The sequence below is a fragment of the Lithobates pipiens genome, unplaced genomic scaffold (assembly GCF_037356315.1).
Source record: "Lithobates pipiens isolate NorthernLeopardFrog02 unplaced genomic scaffold, aLitPip1_a1.2 Scaffold_18, whole genome shotgun sequence".
Classification (NCBI taxonomy): domain Eukaryota; kingdom Metazoa; phylum Chordata; class Amphibia; order Anura; family Ranidae; genus Lithobates; species Lithobates pipiens.
The window spans coordinates 280,601,433-280,623,456 of NW_027507758.1; the positions used below are offsets into that span (position 1 = coordinate 280,601,433).

Below are 22,024 nucleotides of genomic sequence, written 5' to 3' on the forward strand. Positions count from 1 at the left end.
TGCCATTCTGATGACGTACATTGGCATGCGGCGGTCCTTAAGTGGTTAAAATGAAGCCCTCCAACAGTGCGATGTCACCTCTGACATGGCTTCCATCTTTACCCGGTCTTCCTTCCTGGTTGTTGGGCTCCTGTACTTTGTTATGCTGTTGCTTCAGAGCGCATGCAATGGTGATGTCACTGGCAGGTTTACAAGTAGATATCTCCTAAACAGTGCACATTTAGGAGATATGTACTGTACATATAGGTAAGCCTTACTATATGCTTACCTATAGGTAATAATCATCCATGGTAATTTACTCCCACTTTAAGCTATGTCCAATATAGTGATGGCAATGCCTCACCTATTTTATTTTTCTCCAGGGAGCTTGCTCAACTTTCGATCTTCCATACAGGCCCTTTGCATTCAGAAAACGGCCCTGTTTCAGAGACAATCCTTGTTTCTTAATTGTAGAGTAAGGATGAGCTGTCAGTGCCGGCCTGATCAGCTGATGCTTATGACATCACTGGCCTAATATGGCCACATGGCTATAACAGGTCATTGTCAAATCTTTGGAGGAGATCTTGTAAACTGTAGCTTAAGCATACCTCGAAAACTTGTGATTTGGTAATGCAGGATATTTCTAGATGTGAAATGTTAAACCAGCAGTAATAAAAAAAAAAAATGTTGCTATTAAATATAAACATATTTTGGAGAGCCATTGAAGAGGTGAGGTTTAGTGTTTCAGTTTCTTTCAGATATTTTTCCTGTGCACCTCCTCCCCAGAGAAAGCAGTCGCACAAAATTAGCGTAAACTAAGTAGAAAGTGGGTACAATACTGCATTTTTTATTATTATTTTTTATTATTGTATTACATAAATATAAAATAAAGTTGAATACATTAGTTGCTAGTATACAATGGAAAAAAAAATGTGTTTTATAAATTAGCTTTAGCAAAGCTAATTAGCTTTGTTTACTTATGTTTTATAACCAAAAGGTCATGTTCACACTGGCATCAGAAACAGGTACTTGGGGTGTGTTTAGCCGCTCCCCAAACACTAAGTAAAGAGGTCTAAAATGGATATTATGGACAGTGGACACAGCTGTTCACTTTTGAAAAACATGTACCGTTTGTGTCAATTCGCATGGCTGTGTGGCCAAAATGAAGCTACATGTCATGTCTATTATAACCAGCTGTAAATGTGCCTATAGCATTTACTGCATGTTTGACAAGTGTTTATCAAATATCATTGAGTGGCGGAAAAAAATTTGTTGGAGGGCATCAGGGGTGCACTATTTAACACACCTTAAAGGGGTTGTAAAGGTAAATGTTTTTTCACCTTAATGCATTCTATGCATTAAGGTGAAAAAACATCTCACACTGCCGGCGCCCCCAGTCCCCCTGTATTACTTACTTGACCCCTCTAAAGTCCCATGCTCACCCCCGCCGTCCTCTTCTCCGCTCAGCCTGGCCGCTGATTGGCTAGAGTGGATGGATTGAAAGCAACGCAGCCATTGGCTTTGGGCTGCTGTCAATCACATCCAATGATGCAGCGTGCCGGGGCCATGTGATACAGCGAGCGGCTATAGCCACCGGCTGTATCACGGGAGCGCGCCTGCAGGTGCTTCTCGCCATCCGAGGAAGTTCACATGAATGTGAGAAGTACCTGCGGGAGGAAGCAGAGACAGCTGCCGAAGGATCCCAGAAGACCAGGTTCGGGGCTACTCTGTGCAAAACGAGCTGCACAGTGGAGGTAAGTATTACATGTTTGTTATTTTTTTTTATTTTTTTACTTTACAATCCCTTTAAGTCTACGTTTACTGCACCAAAAAAACAACAACACATTAACACTATAGGCACGTTGGTTTGCATAAGAATTGTTTGAAAGTGTGAACATAGCTTTATAGAGAAGAATACAGTGGGTCTACTTATACCTCTGACATATTCATCAGAGACTTGACATAGCTGTTTCTAAGAAAATATTTAATTATACATTGGTTAAGCTCGGATTTCTGTCAGGACTTTTCACAAGATAATAACACCTAAAGCATGTTCTGTAAACAGTATTTTGGTCATACAGATATTTTCTCTGTATCCCTTGCATTAGGATCTCCATCAGCAACATGAAAAAGAAAAACAGGAACTAGAGGAGGATAAGAATCAACTAAAGCAAAAACTTGAAACTCTTAAGGAAGAATTGACAAAGAAGCTAACGAATGCCAATGAAGAGGTAAAATGGTTCTCCTGATTAGTCTGTGAGCCCAGTCCCAACTTTCCTACAACAGAGTTCAGTGAAATGCATAGATCATATTCAAAATAAAAGAAAAATGTGTCTTGTACACTCTAATCCTTTTTTTTGTTCATATGAACAAGATCGTTCACTAAAGAACTAAAAACTGAAACGCCTTTGTTAGACTGCAATAAACAGTTTTCTATAGTAATGTATCAAATCATACCAAACACCAATTATCAACAGATCAACACTTCAGTAGCCATGTCCTCAATTTAAGACCATTTATTGTACACAAATAAACAAAATACCATGGTATATCACATCTCCATTAAAATCCCACCTACCAGATCTTCCTGTGTACAGTTTGAAAATGTACAATGATGCCAATGCTGGTTTTCTAGAACAAATATAGTCCAAAAGGGGTCGGGGGAGAAAATCATATAGCCACAGGAGAGCCAGCACAATGACATGCATAAATGCATCATGATGCCATATAACAAAAAACAGTATATGAAGTACAGTGTGCACATCAAAAACCACCTCTCATCAACAAAATATGGCACTTTGGGGGTTATTTACGAAATGCAAATCCACTTTGCACTGCAAGTGCACTTTAAAGTGCACTGAAAGTGCACTTGGAAGTGCAGTCGCTCTAAATCTAAGGGGTAGATCTGAAATGAGTGGAAGCTCTGCTGATTTTATCATCCAATCATGTGCAAGCTAAAATGCAGTTTTTTATTTTCCTTGCATGTCCCCCTCGGATCTACAGCGACTTTACTTCTAAGGCCGCGTACACACGGGCGGACTGTTCGCCCAACCTTGTCCGCTGAACAGTGTTTGGGCGGACAGTCCGCCCGTGTGTGGGCTTTCAGCGGACAGTTTCAGCGGACAGTTGGACGGACAAAGTCTTTCGGAAATTCCGAAAAACTGTCCGCTGAAACTGTGTTTGAGCGAACAGTCCGCCCGTGTGTAGGCTACTTTCGAAATGAGCAAACTGTTCCCGCTCGGAAAGTCCGCCCATTTCGAGCGCGTGTACAGGTAGGCGGGGCCCGCGAAGGAGACGTCGCAGGCTCCGCCGCCTGGAATGGGCTTAAAGGGGAACCCCAACGCCGAAAAAAATCGGCGTGGGGGTTCCCCCAAAGTCCACACCAGACCCTTGTCCGAGCACGCTACCCGGCCGGCCAGGAAAGGGGGGCGAGCGAGCGCGCCCCCCCTCCTGAGCCGTACCAGGCCGCGTGCCCTCAACATGGGGGGTGCCTTGGGGAAGGGGGGGCCGCGCGGCCCCCCCACCCCAAAGCACCTTGTCCCCATGTTGATGAGGACAAGGGCCTCTTCCCGACAACCCTGGCCGTTGGTTGTCGGGGTCTGCGGGCGGGGGGCTTATCGGAATCCGGGAGCCCCCTTTAAGAAGGGGGCCCCCGGATACCGGCCCCCACCCTATGTGAATGAGTATGGGGTACAATGGCAGAATATGGGGTACAATGGCCCGGCAGAAGAACCGAAGGCGGCGACAGAAGAACGGAAGGCAGCGGCGACAGAAGACCGGGCCACCGCCTGTAAAAGAGCTAGAAGAAGGCGCGGTGGCCCGGCAGAAGAACCGAAGAGGGGGACAAGACCCCCGAAGAAGAGGCCGGCGGCGGGGAGGAAGAAAGCCGGACTCCTCCGCTAGTAAAAGAGCTACACACAGATAGCGGAGGAGTCCGGCGAGAAGACCCCCGAAGACGGAAGACCCCCGGAGCTGTGCAATAAAATATTTTTTCCCTGTGTTGTGTTTTTTTTTGTACTTTATTTCACAGGTGAATGGGTAGGGGTACATTGTACCCCATACTCATTCACATAGGGTGGGGGGCCGGTATCCGGGGGCCCCCTTCTTAAAGGGGGCTCCCGGATTCCGATAAGCCCCCCGCCCGCAGACCCCGACAACCAACGGCCAGGGTTGTCGGGAAGAGGCCCTTGTCCTCATCAACATGGGGACAAGGTGCTTTGGGGTGGGGGGGCCGCGCGGCCCCCCCTTCCCCAAGGCACCCCCCATGTTGAGGGCACGCGGCCTGGTACGGCTCAGGAGGGGGGGCGCGCTCGCTCGCCCCCCTTTCCTGGCCGGCCGGGTAGCGTGCTCGGACAAGGGTCTGGTGTGGACTTTGGGGGAACCCCCACGCCGATTTTTTTCGGCGTTGGGGTTCCCCTTTAAGCCCATTCCAGGCGGCGGAGCCCGCGACGTCTCCTTCGCGGGCCCCGCCTACCTGTACACGCGCTCGAAATGGGCGGATTTGCCTCCTCCTTACGTGGGCGAGTCCGTTCATTTCAAAAGTTGAGCCAACTGTTTGGCAAACAGTTCGCTGAAACAGTCCGCTCGTGTGTGGGCAAGTCCGCTCATGCAAATTTTGAGCGGACTGTTTGCCGAAACTGTTTGACGAACAAGGTTGGGCAAACAGTCCGCGCGTGTGTACGCGGCCTAAGTGCACTTGCAGTGCAAAGTGGATTTTCCTTTAGTAAATAACCCCCATTATGTCCTTTGACGCCAGACAATAGATATCAAAAATTCTACACATCCAACAAGAAGATAAATTGTCTACACAGTTGCAGCAACCATTTCCATTGTTCTGTATCAAGCTATGCCATTAAACTTAAGGGTGTATTCATAAACCTTCATAAGGTATGTGCTTTAAAGGGTCCTCTCATCAATGATAAACATCAATGATAAACAGTGATACAAAGGTGATAATGGTGACCAAGATGGTGGTATAAAATCAACATACAAATTAACAATACATTTGAGACCAAATAAGCCACATGTTTGCACACATTAAATTATGGGCATGGTCGTTTACTCTGGGGAAATTAAAGAAAGCCCATCACAAACAAACACAAGATTTCCCTGCACACTTGCAGAGAATTTTGTTTGCACATATTTCAAAATATTTGCAAACCAACTGTACAAAAAAGGGGCAACCACCCCAACCCATAACTAGCCTTTGTATTAAGGTGCAATGCACATCACAAACAAAAACTTTCCCTGACAATTTACCAGCTACCCTGCAAAACAACCGAATTGACCCTGCCCAACAATTTACATTAACCTCTTGCTTACTGGGCACTTAAACCCCCATCCTGCCCTGATCAATTTTCAGCTTTCATCGCTGTCGCAATTTAAATGACAATTGCGCGGTCATGCTATACTGTACTCAAATTACATTTTTATCATTTTTTTCACACAAATGGAGCTTTCTTTTGGTGGTATTTGATCACCACTTGGGTTTTTATTTTATGCTAAACAAAAAAAGACAGACATTTTTGAAAAAAAAACAAACAAAAAAACACGTTTCATAGTTCCTTATAACATTTTGCAAACAAGTCATTTTTCTCCTTCATTGATATTTGCTAAGGAGGATGCACTGATGGTCTGCACCAATGGGCACTGATGGGCACGGATAAGGAGACACTGATAGGCACAGATAAGAAGACACTGATATGCACTGATAAGAGAGCACTCATGGGCCCTAATGGGGGGCAGTGATGGGTGGCAGCGATGAGTGGCACTGATAGGTGGCACTGATGGGAACTGGTAGGTGGTAATGATAAACACACACGGATTGGTGATTTATAGGTGACACTGTGGGCACTGATAGGTGACATTGAGGGCACTGATAGGTGACACTGTGGGAACTGATGGGTGGTACTGTGGGCACTGATGGGTGGTGCTGGTGGCCACTGGTAGGTGACTCTGACACTGATGATTGGCTTTTTTTTAGCGTTCGGAGGAAAAATAGCCGATTACTGGCTCTGTTTACATCACTTGATCAGCTGTCATTGGGGGCTCACAGGCCACTCAAGAATGGGAGGAGGTCCATGGACGCCCTCCTGGCAAATTAAGTCCACACTGCAGTCGTCTTTTGGCTATGGCGCAGATGGCAAGTGGTTAAAAACAGAGGGTTTTGTTTACACACATTTGCAAATTTATGCAGTGCCCACGTCAAGTCTCCTCTGTTTGTAAAAAGGAGCCTTGACGGGGACACTCTGCAGCTTAGGCATTTTAGGCACTGTAATGTCACATATGGAAGCATTGTACAAGGCCTCCTCTCATGCCTAAGATTATTGTAGGAAGTATATAGCAGTTATACTAAAAAGTGTCCAACTGGTTTGCTGGTCACATCCATCTACATCAGAGATCACCCTAAAATTCCTGGTGGGTCAGCAAAAAAAGTATCTATGTGGCCTTGCACGCCACAATGTCGGCCTCAAGCTGTTAGGTGCCTCCTCTTTCCTGCATAGGTATCGCAATGTCATAGGTCCTATGACAACCTATGACATTGCAGTGTATGAACAGGCAAATCCCGGATCCCATGGTCATTTTGTTTTTAAAGAGGAGTGTTTATTGATGTGCAGATTGTACATTATAAAATTATAATATAATCTTATAACCATCCTTGGGCTTACAAACCCTCACCAGTACGGAGTCTGTGGTGACATCAAAGAACCAAAATCGAAACACCTTTCTTAGATTGCAATGAAAATGTTTCTATAATAATGGATCAAAACATACAAAACACCAATTATCAACAAATCAAAAATGAGTGGAGGGTATGAGATCATAGACACTGGAGAGTAAGCACACTCAAAAGTATACATGCATCATGATAGTAAAAAAAGGAGGAGAACATCTCCTTTGCAAAAAGGATCATAGACCGGCTTTTTTTTCATCTTACTGGCCGGTATATTATACTTTTTGAAGATAATTGGCGTTTTGACCTCTTTACAGATGGCATCTATCTGGTAAGCAGGCATTTCTCTCTGGTGATGGTCACGTGCGGTGTGGATAGCATATGGGATTTTGAATATCTGGAATTCATCTATGAACTGTGACTTGGGAACTGAGAAGTGTGACGCCTCTTCTTTTCACTACCTCAGTCCTGTACCTGCCTCTCGCCTATCACATAAGAATGTTTAGAATTGGATGTATTTTAACCCCTTTTTCCTCTTGGAATAAGGACTTTTTATTGCATCTATTAATATTATGTTGACATTCTTATAAATATTATTTTGGACAAGAATTTTTATATTTCAAAAAGGTACTTAACATAGCATAACACTATGAAAGCATGGATAGCAAAGTGCCAATGTCCCAGAAATTGTTTAATTAGAAATTTGAATGCTAAGCAGGGTGGACTTTACAGGCACACGAGTAATAGATCTAAAAAGCATCTATCAACACTTTTTAGATCTATTACTTGTGTGCCTGTAAAGTCCACCCTGCTTAGCATTCAAATTTCTTATAAATATTATGTTTTACTAAATGCTATGCACGACTCTTTTCTTAGAAAAATCGTTAAATGCAAATTAGTATTATTAGGCTGTATTCATAGTGAAAACAAATGAAATTGTTGCACATTTGGTCTTAGTAGATAAAAGTAATTTGTTTTCATGTTAACTTTGTAAGGAAGCAATGATGTCCTTGGTGTCTTTGTTAAACGGTTTTGGTTCATGTTGACTTTCTTACTATAACAGTTTTTTTTTTTTTTCAAAGGTTTCACACGACCTTAGCAAAGGGCCTTTCATTCAAATACAATTACTCACAATCATAGTCAGAGGGTTTATTAGAATGTAAAAAACATTGACATATTAAATTCAGCTTGTTCAAGATTGAAAATATAATTTTCTCATGCTGAGTTGCATGCCTCAGGGTATGTATTTTGTAATTTATGAAAATTGATTCTGCATATCACGACACCTGTATAAGAAAGAAAAATGAAAGAATTTGGACATGAAGCTATAAACAGTATGCTAAGTACCCTGCTTGGTGGGTACTAATGTTCAATTTATGGATGTCTTAAAGCAAAACTAAACTGGGGAGTTGGCCAAAGAAGCTCTTGCTACAATGCACTACATACTTTCACATTATGGCACACTTAAAGTGGTTATAAACTTCAGACATAAAATCTAAATCAAGCACACATTTCTGTTGTTTCCTTGCCTCTCTCCAAAGCACTGTTTCATTTCTCTCTGTTTTCTAATCCCTCTGTTATCAATATGTGTCACTTCTGACAGGTTTTCCTGACACCAAGATCTTAAAAGGTGACAGGGGAGGAATCTCCAGCACATAGCTTGTGGTTGACAGTCACAGCTCTGCTCCTGTGTTTGCTCCAATCAGCTCTCAGAGCTCTTGTACATTGTGCAACTGCAGCTCCCTGTCCCTGTTTGTGAGTCTGTGACAAATCCTTTTCATCTCTGAGATTTACAGGGATGTACAAGACAAATGGCTGTAAATACAGTACACATGTAGGACTTATGTAGGATGATCTGTTTAACCTCTGTGTATCATCTGAGACTAGTCACTTCACTGGGTATAGGTAGGAGTTTACAACTTTAACTCTGATGCCACGTACACACGAGCGGAATGTCCGACAGAAAAAGTCAGACGGAATCTTTTCATCGTATATTTCCATTGTGTGTATGCCTCATCTGACTTTTTTTTAAGAAAATTCTGACGGACCTAGAAATAGAACATGTTTTGAATATTTCCAATAGGAACCAATTCCTATTGGGAAAACCACTCATCTGTATGCTGTTCTGATGGACCAAAAACTATGCATGCTCTGAAGCAAGTACGAGACGGAGGCTATTGGCTACTGGCTATTGAACTTCTTTTTTCTAGCCCCATCGTACGTGTTGTACGTCACTGCGTTCTTAAAGATCGGACTTTGGTTTGATCGTGTGTACGCAAGACAGTTTCAGCGGAACTCCGTCGAAAAAACCTTTGGAGTTTATTCCGATGGGGAAAACCAGTCGTGTACGTGGCATTATGCTGGCTTTACACTGTTCGAATCTCTGCCAGTTCAGCAGAAACCTGCCGAGATTCAAACTGTTAATGGGCACACTGAATGTACCAAGTTGATCGATCGACCAATTTGGGTACAACCAGCCTGCCGGACTGTTTTGCAGTCATTGCTAGCGGCTCCTATAGCCGCTAGCAATAATCACTGTCTTCTCCGACTTATTGTGGTTGTAGTAAAGAAGTTTCCACCATGTTTGACCTGCCTTCGTTTGCCCTCCACAAGCACTGACAGGTCCAGGCTTTACACCTCCACTCAATCCCCATCACTGCTGTCTTCTGCTTTTTGCCTGGACCTGGGATTTTGTCTTTGGCCATTGGGTCATGAATGATAATGAAAATGTTCAAGTACACTGCAGTTTACATCAACCCATTTCCCGGCTTCATTAGTATCAACTGCAGTGCACATGCACACACACATACACGCACACACAAAAAAAAAATATTTGTTTCTCAACTGAGACTTACAAAGTCTCTTCTAACCAGTAAACTGTACTTTTTAGCATTTTTATTAGTTTTGCTTTAATTAGGCATTCTACTCAGAACAATAAAACATACAGCAATCTTTTTATTTAATTTTTTTTTTTTATCAGCAAGCAGGATAAAAGCAAATATGTTTGAAGAATTAATGCTTACGATGCAAGCTCAGTGAACGACTTGAGAACTACAGTATTAACTGCTGTATTCCAAAGTAATTTTTTAGCCTGATCTTCATTATCATTTCAGTCTTTTTTTAAATTACATTCTATTTTCTTGTAAGCAGACAGAGGACATTTTCTCTTCAGAATTGATTGCCTTGGTGAAAGAAACTATTGTCTTCAGTATGTATAAATTTACCATAATGCTTGCCTTTTAGCTTCTAGATTATACTGCCATGATTCATTGCTTTCCTTGGGCTTCTGAGTTTACATTAAACAGTACATTGAGTCTACCTCTCACACTGTCTGAAAAATGTTAGGGCTGGTACACACGGGCTTATTATTGGCTTCTATTGAAAGGGCATGCTGGATAACCAGCAGCGACCAGCACCTGATCACCGCTCACAGCCAATGGCTGCAAACACTGACCCTCGTCAGAACACAGTAGTTCAGCGGGGAGATCACTGTACTAACATGGCATCAGTTTTTTTAATAAAAAATAAACTACCTGTGTGTACCAGCTTTAGTTATCCCCTTTAAAGCTAGCAAGTCAATAAATCCTTTATTTTATAAGGCGTTCATTATAGTGTGATCTGTTGAAGGAATTTAAAATAGTAGTCACTACAGCAGCATACGGAGGAAGACCCTAACTGATGGACAGTCACATAAATATAAATGTAAAAGTAATTTGTTATTTTTTGCATTTTGCACTTATTTCACTATTACTGTTTATTTGGCATTAGGATAACAGATCAGCACTTAAAGCGGTTCTTCACCCTAGGAAAAAAAAATGGTAAAGTGATTTTTAATAAAAGGACACTTACCTGTCCAAGGATCCATCGCCGTCCTCACCCAAGCCAGTTCTTCACCGGTCTTTGGGTCCTCAGCGCCCACATATTTAGTGTGGGAAGCCAGGTGTGACTCCTTGCGGCTTCACAGCCGCAAGGAGTCACACCTGGCTTCCCACACTAAATATGTGGGTGCTGAGGACTTTCCTCACTTCCCTCTGCACATATGCGAGCCACGCTGCACTTTATGAATGGTTTTACAGCCTTCTGGGACCTGTGTCATGTCACCATAAAATCTTTTTCTTCATTGAGTTCGTCAGTGCTGTCAGTGCCAACCAATCCCACCTGTCAGTGCCAATCAGTGACAACCAATGCCACCTATTAGTGCCAATCAGTACAACCTATCAGTGCCAACCAGTGCCATCTGCCAATGCTGCCAATCAGTGCCAACCAATGCAATCTATCAGTGCTTCCAATCACTGCTGCCTATCAGTGCCGCCTATCAGTGTCAACCAATGCCACCAATCAGTGCCCATCAATGCTGCATATCAGTGCCCATGAGTGCTGCCAATCAGTTCCCATCAGTGCTGCCATTTAGTGCCCATGAGTGCACTGAGTGCAGGGATGGGGAGACTAACTCGGTAAACAGGCACATTGTCAATGGTGGGGCACAACTGAAATCTGTTGATGTTTATTAATGTCACATGCTGATCTTTAGTATAATAGGTAATCATCATACTACTATTTACAATAAACTACTGGAGGTAAAATAAAAAGACTATCAGTAAAAGGCTTGCTGCTAAGCACTGTTATGCGTTCCCACACCACAAAAAAAAAAGTGTAGCGCTAACTTACTATTTAACAACTTAACAGTAATGGTGGAGCCCTCTAATGTATAGAAATCTCAATAAACTACAATACTAGCACAATACCAGTTTCTGTGATATGTACTTCACATATAATTCACATCAAACTGAAAAAAAACATAAAAAATGAAACTTAGCATTTTAACATGTAATACACATCAAAATAAGAATAAGACAAAAAAAAATAAAAATAACAGGGATGGTGGAAACCCCTCTACAGATAATTGCAATACAAATTAACTTCAAGTGCAACAACTTTTTAGTTGGGAGGTTCACACCATTATAGCACTTTGTTATTTTTTAGATTGTTACATTTAATTCTATATGTTTTAGTTACAGGCATACCTTACTTTTAAGTACACAATGGGGCTTATTTACTAAAGCTGGAAAGTGCAAAATCAGGCTCACTTCTGCATAGAAACCAATGAGCTTCTAACCTCAGCTTGTTTAATTAAGCTTTGGTAATAAAACCTGGAAGCTCATTGGTTTCTATGCAGAAGTGAGCCTGATTTTGCACTTTCCAGCTTTAGTAAATAAACCCTATTGTGTACTTAAAAGTGGGGTATGCCTGTATTATAATGTATATTTTTGAACTTGAAGTTTATTCTTCACCACCCTTGCTAAGTCCATCTCTCTATGGACCTTGCTTTGTGCACTGGTGCACAGTCATGTTGGAACGGAAAGGGCCATCCCCAAACTGTTCCCACAAATTTGGGAGCATGAAATTGTCCAAAATGTCTTGGTATGCTGACGCATTAAGCATTCCTTTCACTGGAACTAAGGGGCCGAACGCTACCCCTGAAAAACAACCCCCCTCCACAATCCCCCTCCACCAAATGATTTGAGTGCCCAAATACTTGTGTGCCCACAGCTTTGCCACGTTTACACTTTTAACGGTACTTTATGATCTCTCGAATCTCACTTGCAACCGTGCAGTTACCTATTGGTAAAGGAAGTTTAGTGCTCCCTGACTGTCAATTATGTTCTTTTGCCTCTTATTTTGTTTTAATGACATAACATTGCTACATCCCAGGAGTCACTTATAGGGTTGTTATATAGATAAGTAATTCCTCCAGTTTTATTACATTAAAGCGGAGTTCCACCCAACTTTTGGGAGCCTCAGCCACGGGTATTGATGTCACCGCCCCTGGCTCCCTTCTACTCCCTCCTCATTCCCCAGCCGACAGGCCAGTAAGATAGAGGAGCAGAGCCTCGTGCATGCGCAGTAGGGTTCCCAGTGTGAAGCTGTAAGGCTTCACTGCCGGGTTTCCTTACTCGCAATGGAGGCAGCATGCACCCGACAGCTGATGGAAACATCAGCTGTGGTGCCGACATCGCTGGACTCCAGGATAGGTAAGTGTAACAACCCATGCAATCCATACATTGAAAGAAACCAAAACCAATTAAGTTCAGAAAATAAGTTCTAAAATAGAATGACACTGAGAAAAAGTATTGAACACATAACGAAAGGGATGTGCAAAAAGGCATACAAAGCCAAAACACCAGATGAAATATATCAGTAATTAGAAAACAATCCTGCCCCTTGTCAGTACAAACTAATATCAGCTGGTTCAGTCTCAAATGATGGCCTATAAAAAGGTGTCCCATTACCAAGGTGTCACACCAGAAACATCTCAAGGAGGGCAAAAGCAAAGAGTGGTGGGTAAAGAGGGGAGTAGGGTAAGGTAGTGAGACTCTCCACTTTCCTCTCCCTGTAACTCCATCATTGACCTCCAAGGTTAGAGTGGCAGACTCACCCTGTTAGGAGTGCTAGCATGCACATACATTTTTAATAGAAAATGTTATGGATACATTATAGCTCTCCAGACTAGTATTGGTATTTTTCAATAAAGGGAAGCCCCAAGAAAAAAATGTGGCACCAAAACTAAGAAAAGGCAAATTAATGCAAAATATATTTTAGTGATCTTTATAGATTGGCAGTATGTGAGTGAATATTCACCAGGATGTGCACACCAGGGTCTGCTACTGATAGAAAATAGATGAACTGAACAACAGACAAATCTTTGCTAGATTTTGGAGCGTACCCCAGGAAAATAACAAAACATTTAAAATAAAGAGCAACACAAGAGCACACCAGATTGCGCAAACCACTTTTGCTGTGATTTACTAAAGGTAAATAGACTGTGCACTTTACAGTTGCCCTTGAGCTTAGTAAATGAGCTTTGCTGACTTCCATCATCCAATCATGTAAAAGCAAAAATGCTGTGTTTTTTTTTTCTTTTCCTTGAATGTGATTATGTATTGTAAAGTGAAACCTTACCTCATTTACTAAGCTCTTGAGCAACTGCACTTGCAGAGTGCATACTTCTTTAGTAAATCAACCCCTTTGTTTATTATTAGGACAAAAAGTATCCAAATGCCTTTTATATGATCCAAATACAAGGTTTTCAGAACTAACAATTCACTGAAATATATATTGTGTAGCACTCAATAGCAGCTGGGTCTTACATGTAGGCTTCTAACTGCAACTGGAGGTGCTCTTAAAGGGGTTGTAAAGTCAGAAGGTTTTTTATCTTATTGCATTCTGTGCATTAAGATAAAAAGCCTTTTGTGTGCAGCAGCCCCCCTAATGCTTACCTGAGGTCCCTCTCTGTCCAGCGATGTCTATGAGTCCCTCAGCGTTCTGAGATTCTCCTTCCTGATTAGCTGAGACACAGCAGCAGTGCCATTGGCTCCCACTGCTGTCAATCAAAGTCGGCTAGCCAATCAGGGAAGAGAGGGGGTGGGCCCGTACCAGGGCTCCATGTCTGAATGGACACTGGGAGCTGTGACTCGGCTGGGGTGCCCCCATAGCAAGCTGCTTGCTGTGGGGGCACAGAACAGGAGGAAGGGGCCAGGATCACAGAGGATGGACCCGAGAAGAGGAGGATCCAGCCTGCTCTGTGCAAATCCACTGCAACAGAGAAGGTAAGTATTACATGTTTGTTATTTTATAGGAAAAAAACAAGACTTTACAATCACAATTCTACCTATACTGGCATTTTGATATAAACAACTGGTGGAACCTCCAGTGGTATTGGTTATATATGTAAATTAAAAGAGTAAAAAAAGAGTAAAAAAAATACTAATCATTTGATTGTCTTCTAGAATCTGGTAAAGAAAATTGCAATAAGCGTATATTGATTGGTTTGTGCAAAAGTTATAGTGTCTACAAAATAGGGGATAGTTTTATGGCATTTTTATTTTAAATTTTTTTTATTAGTAATGGTGGCGATCTGTGAATTTTTTCGGGACTGCGACATTATGGCGGACACATCGGATAATTTTGTCACTATTTTGGGACTATTGTCATTTATACAGTGATCAGTGCTATAAAAATGCACTGATTACTGTGTAAATGACACTGGCAGTGAAGGGGTTAACCACTAGGTGGCGATGAAGGGGTTACGTGTGTCCTAGGGAGTGATTCTAACTGTAGGGGGGATGGGCTTCAAGTCACATGACAGCGATCAACCCTCCCGATGACAGGGAGCCGTGATCTCTGTCATAACACATGCCAGAACGGGGGAGGGCCTTGTTTACATAGGGGGAGTGCCTTGATACTCCGTGATCATGATCACCAGGAGACCGGCGGATATCAGGCACGATCACACTGTACATGGCGGGCACACGAGCCTGCTGTTCCCGGCTCTTAAAGGGGATGTACAGGTACACCCATTTGCCCATCGCTACCATTGTGCCAACGTATATCGCCATGCGGTGGTTGGCATCTGGCATCTCCATCTTTCCACACACTTTACATAGTTTATTTGGGCCAAGCTGGCCCAAACAAATTATCTCCCTCACTAACCTGTGAGGCCGATGGATGTGCTGTATAAAACATATGTAGCTGTGGCTACATACAGCATACAACACTTTGTTTCGGGTGCGAGCCAAGACTGAGTTACGATGGACTTCCAAATGAACGGTCTAAAGTCCGTTAGTTTTGGACGTGATGATGTGCGACGGGACTAGAAAAGGAAGTTCAGTAGCCAGTAGCCAATAGCTGCCCTTGCATCATATTTGGTCCGTCGGACCAGCATACAGACCAACAGTTTTCCCTTACATATCATATAAATCACAGGAGTTACACTAAATACAACAGTTTTATAGGAGTAGGTCTGCAGTTGCGTATATACAGAGACCTAGGGTTAGGAGAACCAATGATGCTACATAGTGAGTAATGGGAAATGGAATGAAGCCTCAATATAAAGGGGCAAGCAATGTGAGATCTAAGGAACTGTAAGAGAATCATGCTACACAAACTCCTGGAGTACCAACGCATGGTATGGTGCCAGGCGGGATGTTGCAGGTACCTCTAGTTGATCAAAGAGAGGTAAATACGACAAACTGGTTAAGAGAAAACAGGTAGTTTTCCCAAAAAGTTGCGTTTAAAACACTGCTGCACAAATACCATGGGACATAAAAACAATTGCCATTTTATTCTCCATATTCTCTGCTAAAGAATATATATATATATATATATATATATATATATATATATATATAGATAGATAGATATAGATATATCTATATCTATATCTATATATATATAATGTCTGGGGGTTCTAAGTAATTTTCTAGCAAAAAATAGGGATTTTAACTTGTAAACACCAAATGTCAGAAATAGGCTTAGTCACGAAAGAGATAATAAATTGGGAATGATTTCTCATTCAGTTAAAACTGTTATTGGGGTCTCATTTATTTAAAACAAACATCCATGTTCCATTTACCTTATTAGTTGTTTTTAAAGCCGAAGCACAGCTATAGCGTCTATGAATGAAACAGGATCTCTGACTGGAGGATAGCTTGCCTCCTTCATTTATATTTAACTCATAGAAGCTATAGTATGGCTTCTATGAAAGGGGCAGGTGGATGGAAAGGGTGGGCACAGTCTGGCTGTCTTGACCAGAGCCAGTGGCAGCCTGTTAGTTGGCAGTGGGGATGGGGGGGCATGGATGGATGAGGATTTCTACTAATTGCAGCGGAATCAGCACGTAGGACACATCCTACTAACTATAAGTTACATCCCTTGTGTTGATTTATCTGTTTTTTGTTTAAGCAATACTTGTGCCCCGTTCACATTAGGAGCAGCCATTGGCCGGCTGTTCACCCACGTGATCGGCTGTGATCGTTTCACAGCTGATCACTAAATGTAAACAAACCGCGGTAACGAGATGTTACCGGGTTGTCCTCCTCACACACCAGTCGTGTCCATCAGAGTACCTGTCACAGTCCATCAGAGTACCCAACTGTCTATCACAGTCCATCAGAGTACCCGACTACCTGTCACAGCCCATCAGAGTACCCGAGTATTTGTCACAGCCCATCAGAGTACCCGAGTACCTGTCACAGTCCATGAGAGTACCTGAGTACCTGTCACAGCCCATCAGAGTACCCGAGTACCTGTCACAGCCCATCAGAGTGCCCGAGTACCTGTCACAGCCCATCAGAGTGCCCGAGTACCTGTCACAGCCCATCAGAGTACCCGAGTACCTGTCACAGCCCATCAGAGTACCCAAGTACCTGTCACAGTCCATCCGAGTACCCGAGGACCCATCACAGTCCATCAGAGTACCCGAGTACCTGTCACAGCCCATCAGAGTACCCGAGTACCTTTCACAGCCCATCAGAGTACCCGAGTACCTGTCGCAGCCCATCAGAGCACCCGAGTACCTGTCACAGTCCACCCGAGTACCTGTCACAGTCCGAGCACCTGAGTACCTGTCACAGCCCATCAAAGTACCCGAGTACCTGTCTCAGCCCATCAGAGTACCTGAGTACCTGTCACAGTCTGAGTACCCGAGTACCTGTCACAGCCCATCAAAGTACCCGAGTACCTGTCACAGCCCATCAGAGTACCCGAGTACCTGTCACAGCCCATCAGAGTACCCGAGTACCTGTCACAGTCCGAGTACCCGAGTACCTGTCACAGCCCATCAGAGTACCTGAGTACCTGTCACAGCCCATCAGAGTACCTGAGTACCTGTCACAGCCCATCAGAGTACCCGAGTACCTGTCACAGCCCATCAGAGTACCTGAGTACCTGTCCCAGTTCATCTGAGTACCTGAGTACCTGTCCCAGTCCATCTGAGTACCTGTCCCAGTCCATCTGAGTACCTGTCCCAGTCCATCTGAGTACCTGTCCCAGTCCATCTGAGTACCTGAGTACCTGTCACAGTTCATCTGAGTACCCGAGTACCTGTCCCAGTCCATCTGAGTACCCGAGTACCTGTCACAGTCCAAGTACCCGAGTACCTGTCACAGCCTATCAGAGTACCCGAGTACCTGTCACAGTCCGAGTACCCGAGTACCTGTCACAGCCCATCTAAGTACCCGAGTACCTGTCACAGCCCATCAGAGTACCCGAGCACCTGTCACAGCCCATCAGAGTACCTGAGTACTGGTAACAGCCCATCAGAGTACCCGAGTACCTGTCCCAGTCCATCTGAGTACCTGCCCCAGTCCATCTGAGTACCCGAGTACCTGTCACAGTTCATCTGAGTACCTGTCACACTTCATCTGAGTACCTGTCACAGTTCATATTAGTACCTGAGTACCTATTACCGCCCTTCAGAGTACCCAAATACCAGTCACCAGGCCATCAGAGAACCTGTTGAGGGCCATCAGAGTACCTGAGTACCTGTCACCAGGCCATCAGAGTAACCAAGTACCTGTCACCAGGTCATCAGAGTACCCAAGTACCTGTCACCAGGCCATCAGAGTACTCAAGTACCTGTCACCAGCCCATCAGAGTACCAGAGTACCTATCTGCAGCCCATCAGAATACCCGAGTATCTATTTGCAGCCCATGCCTCATAGAATATACGCTGGGGTGTTTTCTTTCAAAAATGGGGTAATTTTATGGGTAATTTCACTGTCCTGGTGCTCCAGGACCTTCAAAAGTGTGATAGGTAGGAATGAAATGAGATGTGTCATTTATGCTCCTAGAACACCTGAAGGTACTACTTCAATATTCGCCCTGTCTATGTGACCAGGCTGTGTAAAAATCCTACACATGTGGTATCGCCATACTCAGAAGGAGTATCAGAATGTGTTTTGGGGTGTAACTTTTGCTATATGCATGCTATGTGTTAGAAATATCTTATAAATTGACAACTTGTGTGTAAAAAGAAAAATGCGTTTTAATTTTTTTCCATATTTTCCAAAAACTTCTGGAAAAAAATGAACCGTTCAAAAGACTCATTATGCCTCACAGATTATACGTTGGGGTATTTTCTTTCCAAAATTGGGTCATTTTATGGGCAATTCCATTGTCCTGGTACTCCAGGGCCTTCAAAAGTGTAATAGGTAGTTGAGAAATGAGATGTGTAATTTTTGCTTGTGGAATGTCTGAAAGTGCCACTTCAATGTTGGTGCTCTGTATGTGGCCAGGCTGTGTAAAAGTCTCACACATGTGGTATCGCCATACTCTGGAAGAGTAGCAGAATTTATTTTGGGGTGTAATTTGTTGTATTCATATGCAGTGTGTGAGAAATAACCTGATAATATGACAATTTTGTAAAAAAAAAAAATAATAATAAAAAATCTTCATTTTGCAAAGAATTGTGGGAAAAAAGGACAACTTAAAAAAACTCACCATGCTACTTACTTAATACCTTGGAATGTCTACTTTCTAAAAAGGGGTCATTTGGGGGGTATTTGCACTTTCCTGACTTGTTAGTGTCTCAAGAAATGAGATACACCTGATATACTGAAGGCCTGATCAGAGGTGATCAATTTTCAGTGATTGGCACCATAGTTTGTAGACTCTATAACTTTCACAAAGACCAAATAATATACACTAATGTGGGTTATTTTTTACCAAAGATATGTAGCAGTATACATTTTGGCCAAAGTTTATGAAGAAAAATTACTAATTAGCAAAATTTTATGACAGAAAGAAAGAAAAATGTATTTATTATTTATAGCACAAAAAAAAAAACCCACTAGTGATTAAATACCACTAAAAGAAAGCTCTATTTGTGTGGGAAAAAAGGACGCATATGGGAATGTGTTGCATGACTGAGTAATTGTCATTCAAACTGTGAGAGCGCTGAAAGCTGAAAATTGGTCTGGTCAGGAAGGGGGTGTAAGTGCCCTGTATTGAGGTGGCTAAAGTGAATGGGCTGCCCTATGTGTAATACTCTGATATGCATATAAATCGCTCTTTAAAAATCGCAAGTGGGAACACTTGTTCCCGCAACGCAATGTCTGAATGGGGCCTTGGGCTTTAGAGCAGAATTACACTGCTTCTGAGCACCACAACCCAGGGCCATCTTTAATATTGATTGGACCCTGGGCAAAAATTTTCTTGGGCCCCCCCCCCCCATGCAATTTCACTCTCCACCTGCTCTGAGACATAAAATAACTAGCAGCTAGACTTAAAATAAGTTTACTGTATCAGATCAGGAATTATGATTGGTTGCCAGCAGTACAGCATATCATTACTGCTTACTGACTGGTTGCTAGAGGTTACAGACAAGATTACAGCTCACTGATTAGTTGCTAGAGATTATAGCACATCATCTCCTCACTGCAGGGGAGCATGATATACATATGAATGCTGCCTTTATTTACATATCAATGCTGCAAGCCTCAACTATTTACTTAGTAATGCCACCACTATTTACAAATTAATGCCGGTTATTTTAATGTAAACACAGGGTCTGCAGTTGAGTCATCTGTACACAACAATAGGGCAGAGCTGAGCAGCATTAGTACCAGCAATTCACACTGAGATATTGAGGCACAGAACAGGACTAAAACTTCAACAGACAAGGGAATTTAAACTGGGATAGTTGGCAAGTATAAGGCAGCTGCTTTGGGCCCCACAACAATGACAGGGCCCAGGGCAGCTGCCCCTTTGCCCTGCCTTAAAGTTGGCCCTGCCACAACCAAATCAAATGGTATTAAATAAATTTGTATTATTCAAAACACCAGGCCTCTCGAGCAAGGGCAAGTAATTCATGTAGCATTTACTTCCTGGAATGCTTTTGCCCTTAGCTCAGGCATGCAAGTAGGTGGGTGTCCTTAGCTGAGAAATCCCCCCCCCCCTCCTGAAGACTCTTAGGATATATGGCATAATTTGTCTAGGCATGGAAACCAGGAAGTAACTGAATAAATATAATAAAAATGATTAAAACAAGTAAATCTGATAAACTTCCCTATCTATTTACTAATGCTAGCAGCATAAGGATTAAAAATAGCCTTTCTTGATTGAGAGTGAAGTTCCACTTTAAACGCAGCATAGAAAACAATGTTATGCTGATTACTGATAGATCTGTTTGCTCATAAGGTTTCTATGGTTGAGAAACTGATAGAAATGTATTTCTAGGCAAAATGTACAATCTATAATTGCAAAATGAAAATGTATAATCTAGAATTCTCTAGTTATTTAGAGAAAGACTAAAGTCTGCCATTTACATTTAAATAGATTTGTCGACTTCAAGACTTGGTGAAGAAGAGTGAACAAGGACTTGGCTCTGCTGAGTGCCATATTACAAGTCTGAAAGATGCTCAAGACAGACTTCAAAATGAGCTGGATATGACACGAGAAAGACTGAGAGAGTCCAGCGATTCCTTATTTGCTGTTCAGGTAACTAGTAGACATGTGCAGAGTAAAATATTTCGTTTCGGAATTTAGTTTTCGTCCGAAAAATTTATTTATTTAGTTACTCCCGAAATTCGTTTTTATTTATTTAGTTTTTCGTTCAAAAATTGCATTTGTCCGAAAATCCACATGAATTACGGTCGAATCTGTCTTTGAAGGCTTATGGTGTCTGTCAAATGTATAAAGAAGATTCTACGGAGCTAGTATATAGCATACTTCGTGTGAACTTTAGAACCCTATTAAAGTCTATGGGACTCCAACATTCAAAATCTAAAGTACTAATTTTAAAGGTTAATATGCAAGTTACTGTCCTAAAAAGTGTTTGGGGACCCGGGTCCTGCCCCAGGGGATATGTATCAATGCAAAAAAAAGTTTTAAAAACGGCCGTTTTTTCGGGAGCAGTGATTTTAAGAATGATTAAAGTGAAACAATAAAAGTGTAATATTCCTTTAAATTTCGTACGCGGGGGTGTCTATAGTATGCCTGTGAAGGGGGGCATGTTTCTGGTGCTTAGAACTGTCCCTGCACAAAGTGTCATTTATGCAGGAAAAAAAGTCCTTTAAAATCGCAGCTATTATGAATTGTCGGCTCCATAATGCAGAGAACACTCATTGAAAGTCATTGATAAAATTTTTTTTAAAAAAAAGCGTGGGGGTCCCCCAAATTCAATTACCAGGCCCTTCAGGTCTGGTATGGATATTAAGGGTAACCCTGCTTTAAATTTTAAAAAAAATTGACGTGGGGGTCCCCCTAAAAATCCATACCAGACCATTTGTCCGAGCACGCAACCTGGCAGGCCGCAGGAAAAGAGGGGGGACGAGAGAGCGGCCCTCCTGAACCATACCAGGCCACATGCCCTCAACATTGTGAGGATGCTTTGGGGGTCTGTGACCCCTCAAAGCACCTTGTCCCCATGTTGATGTGGAGAAGGGCCTCATCCCCACAACCGTGGTGAGTGGTTGTGGGGGTCTGCGGGCGGGGGGCTTATCAGAATCTGGAAGCCCCCTTTAACAAGGGGACCCCCAGATCCCGGCCCCCCTGTTTGAAATGGTAAGGGGGTACAAAAGTACCCCTACCATT

At 42.7% G+C, this 22,024-nt stretch overlaps 1 protein-coding gene across 6 annotated transcripts in view; it reads left to right on the top strand.

Annotated features, from left to right (window-relative positions):
• Positions 1–22,024, top strand: part of FAM184A (family with sequence similarity 184 member A) — a 300,376-nt gene that overhangs the window by 205,462 nt on the left and 72,890 nt on the right. For all 6 annotated transcript variants that reach the window (XM_077487031.1, XM_077487035.1, XM_077487036.1 and 3 more), the window contains exons 7-8: positions 2,088–2,210; positions 20,768–20,929. In XM_077487031.1, coding sequence (XP_077343157.1) covers positions 2,088–2,210; positions 20,768–20,929 — 285 coding nt within the window. The remainder of the gene's footprint in view (positions 1–2,087; positions 2,211–20,767; positions 20,930–22,024) is intronic.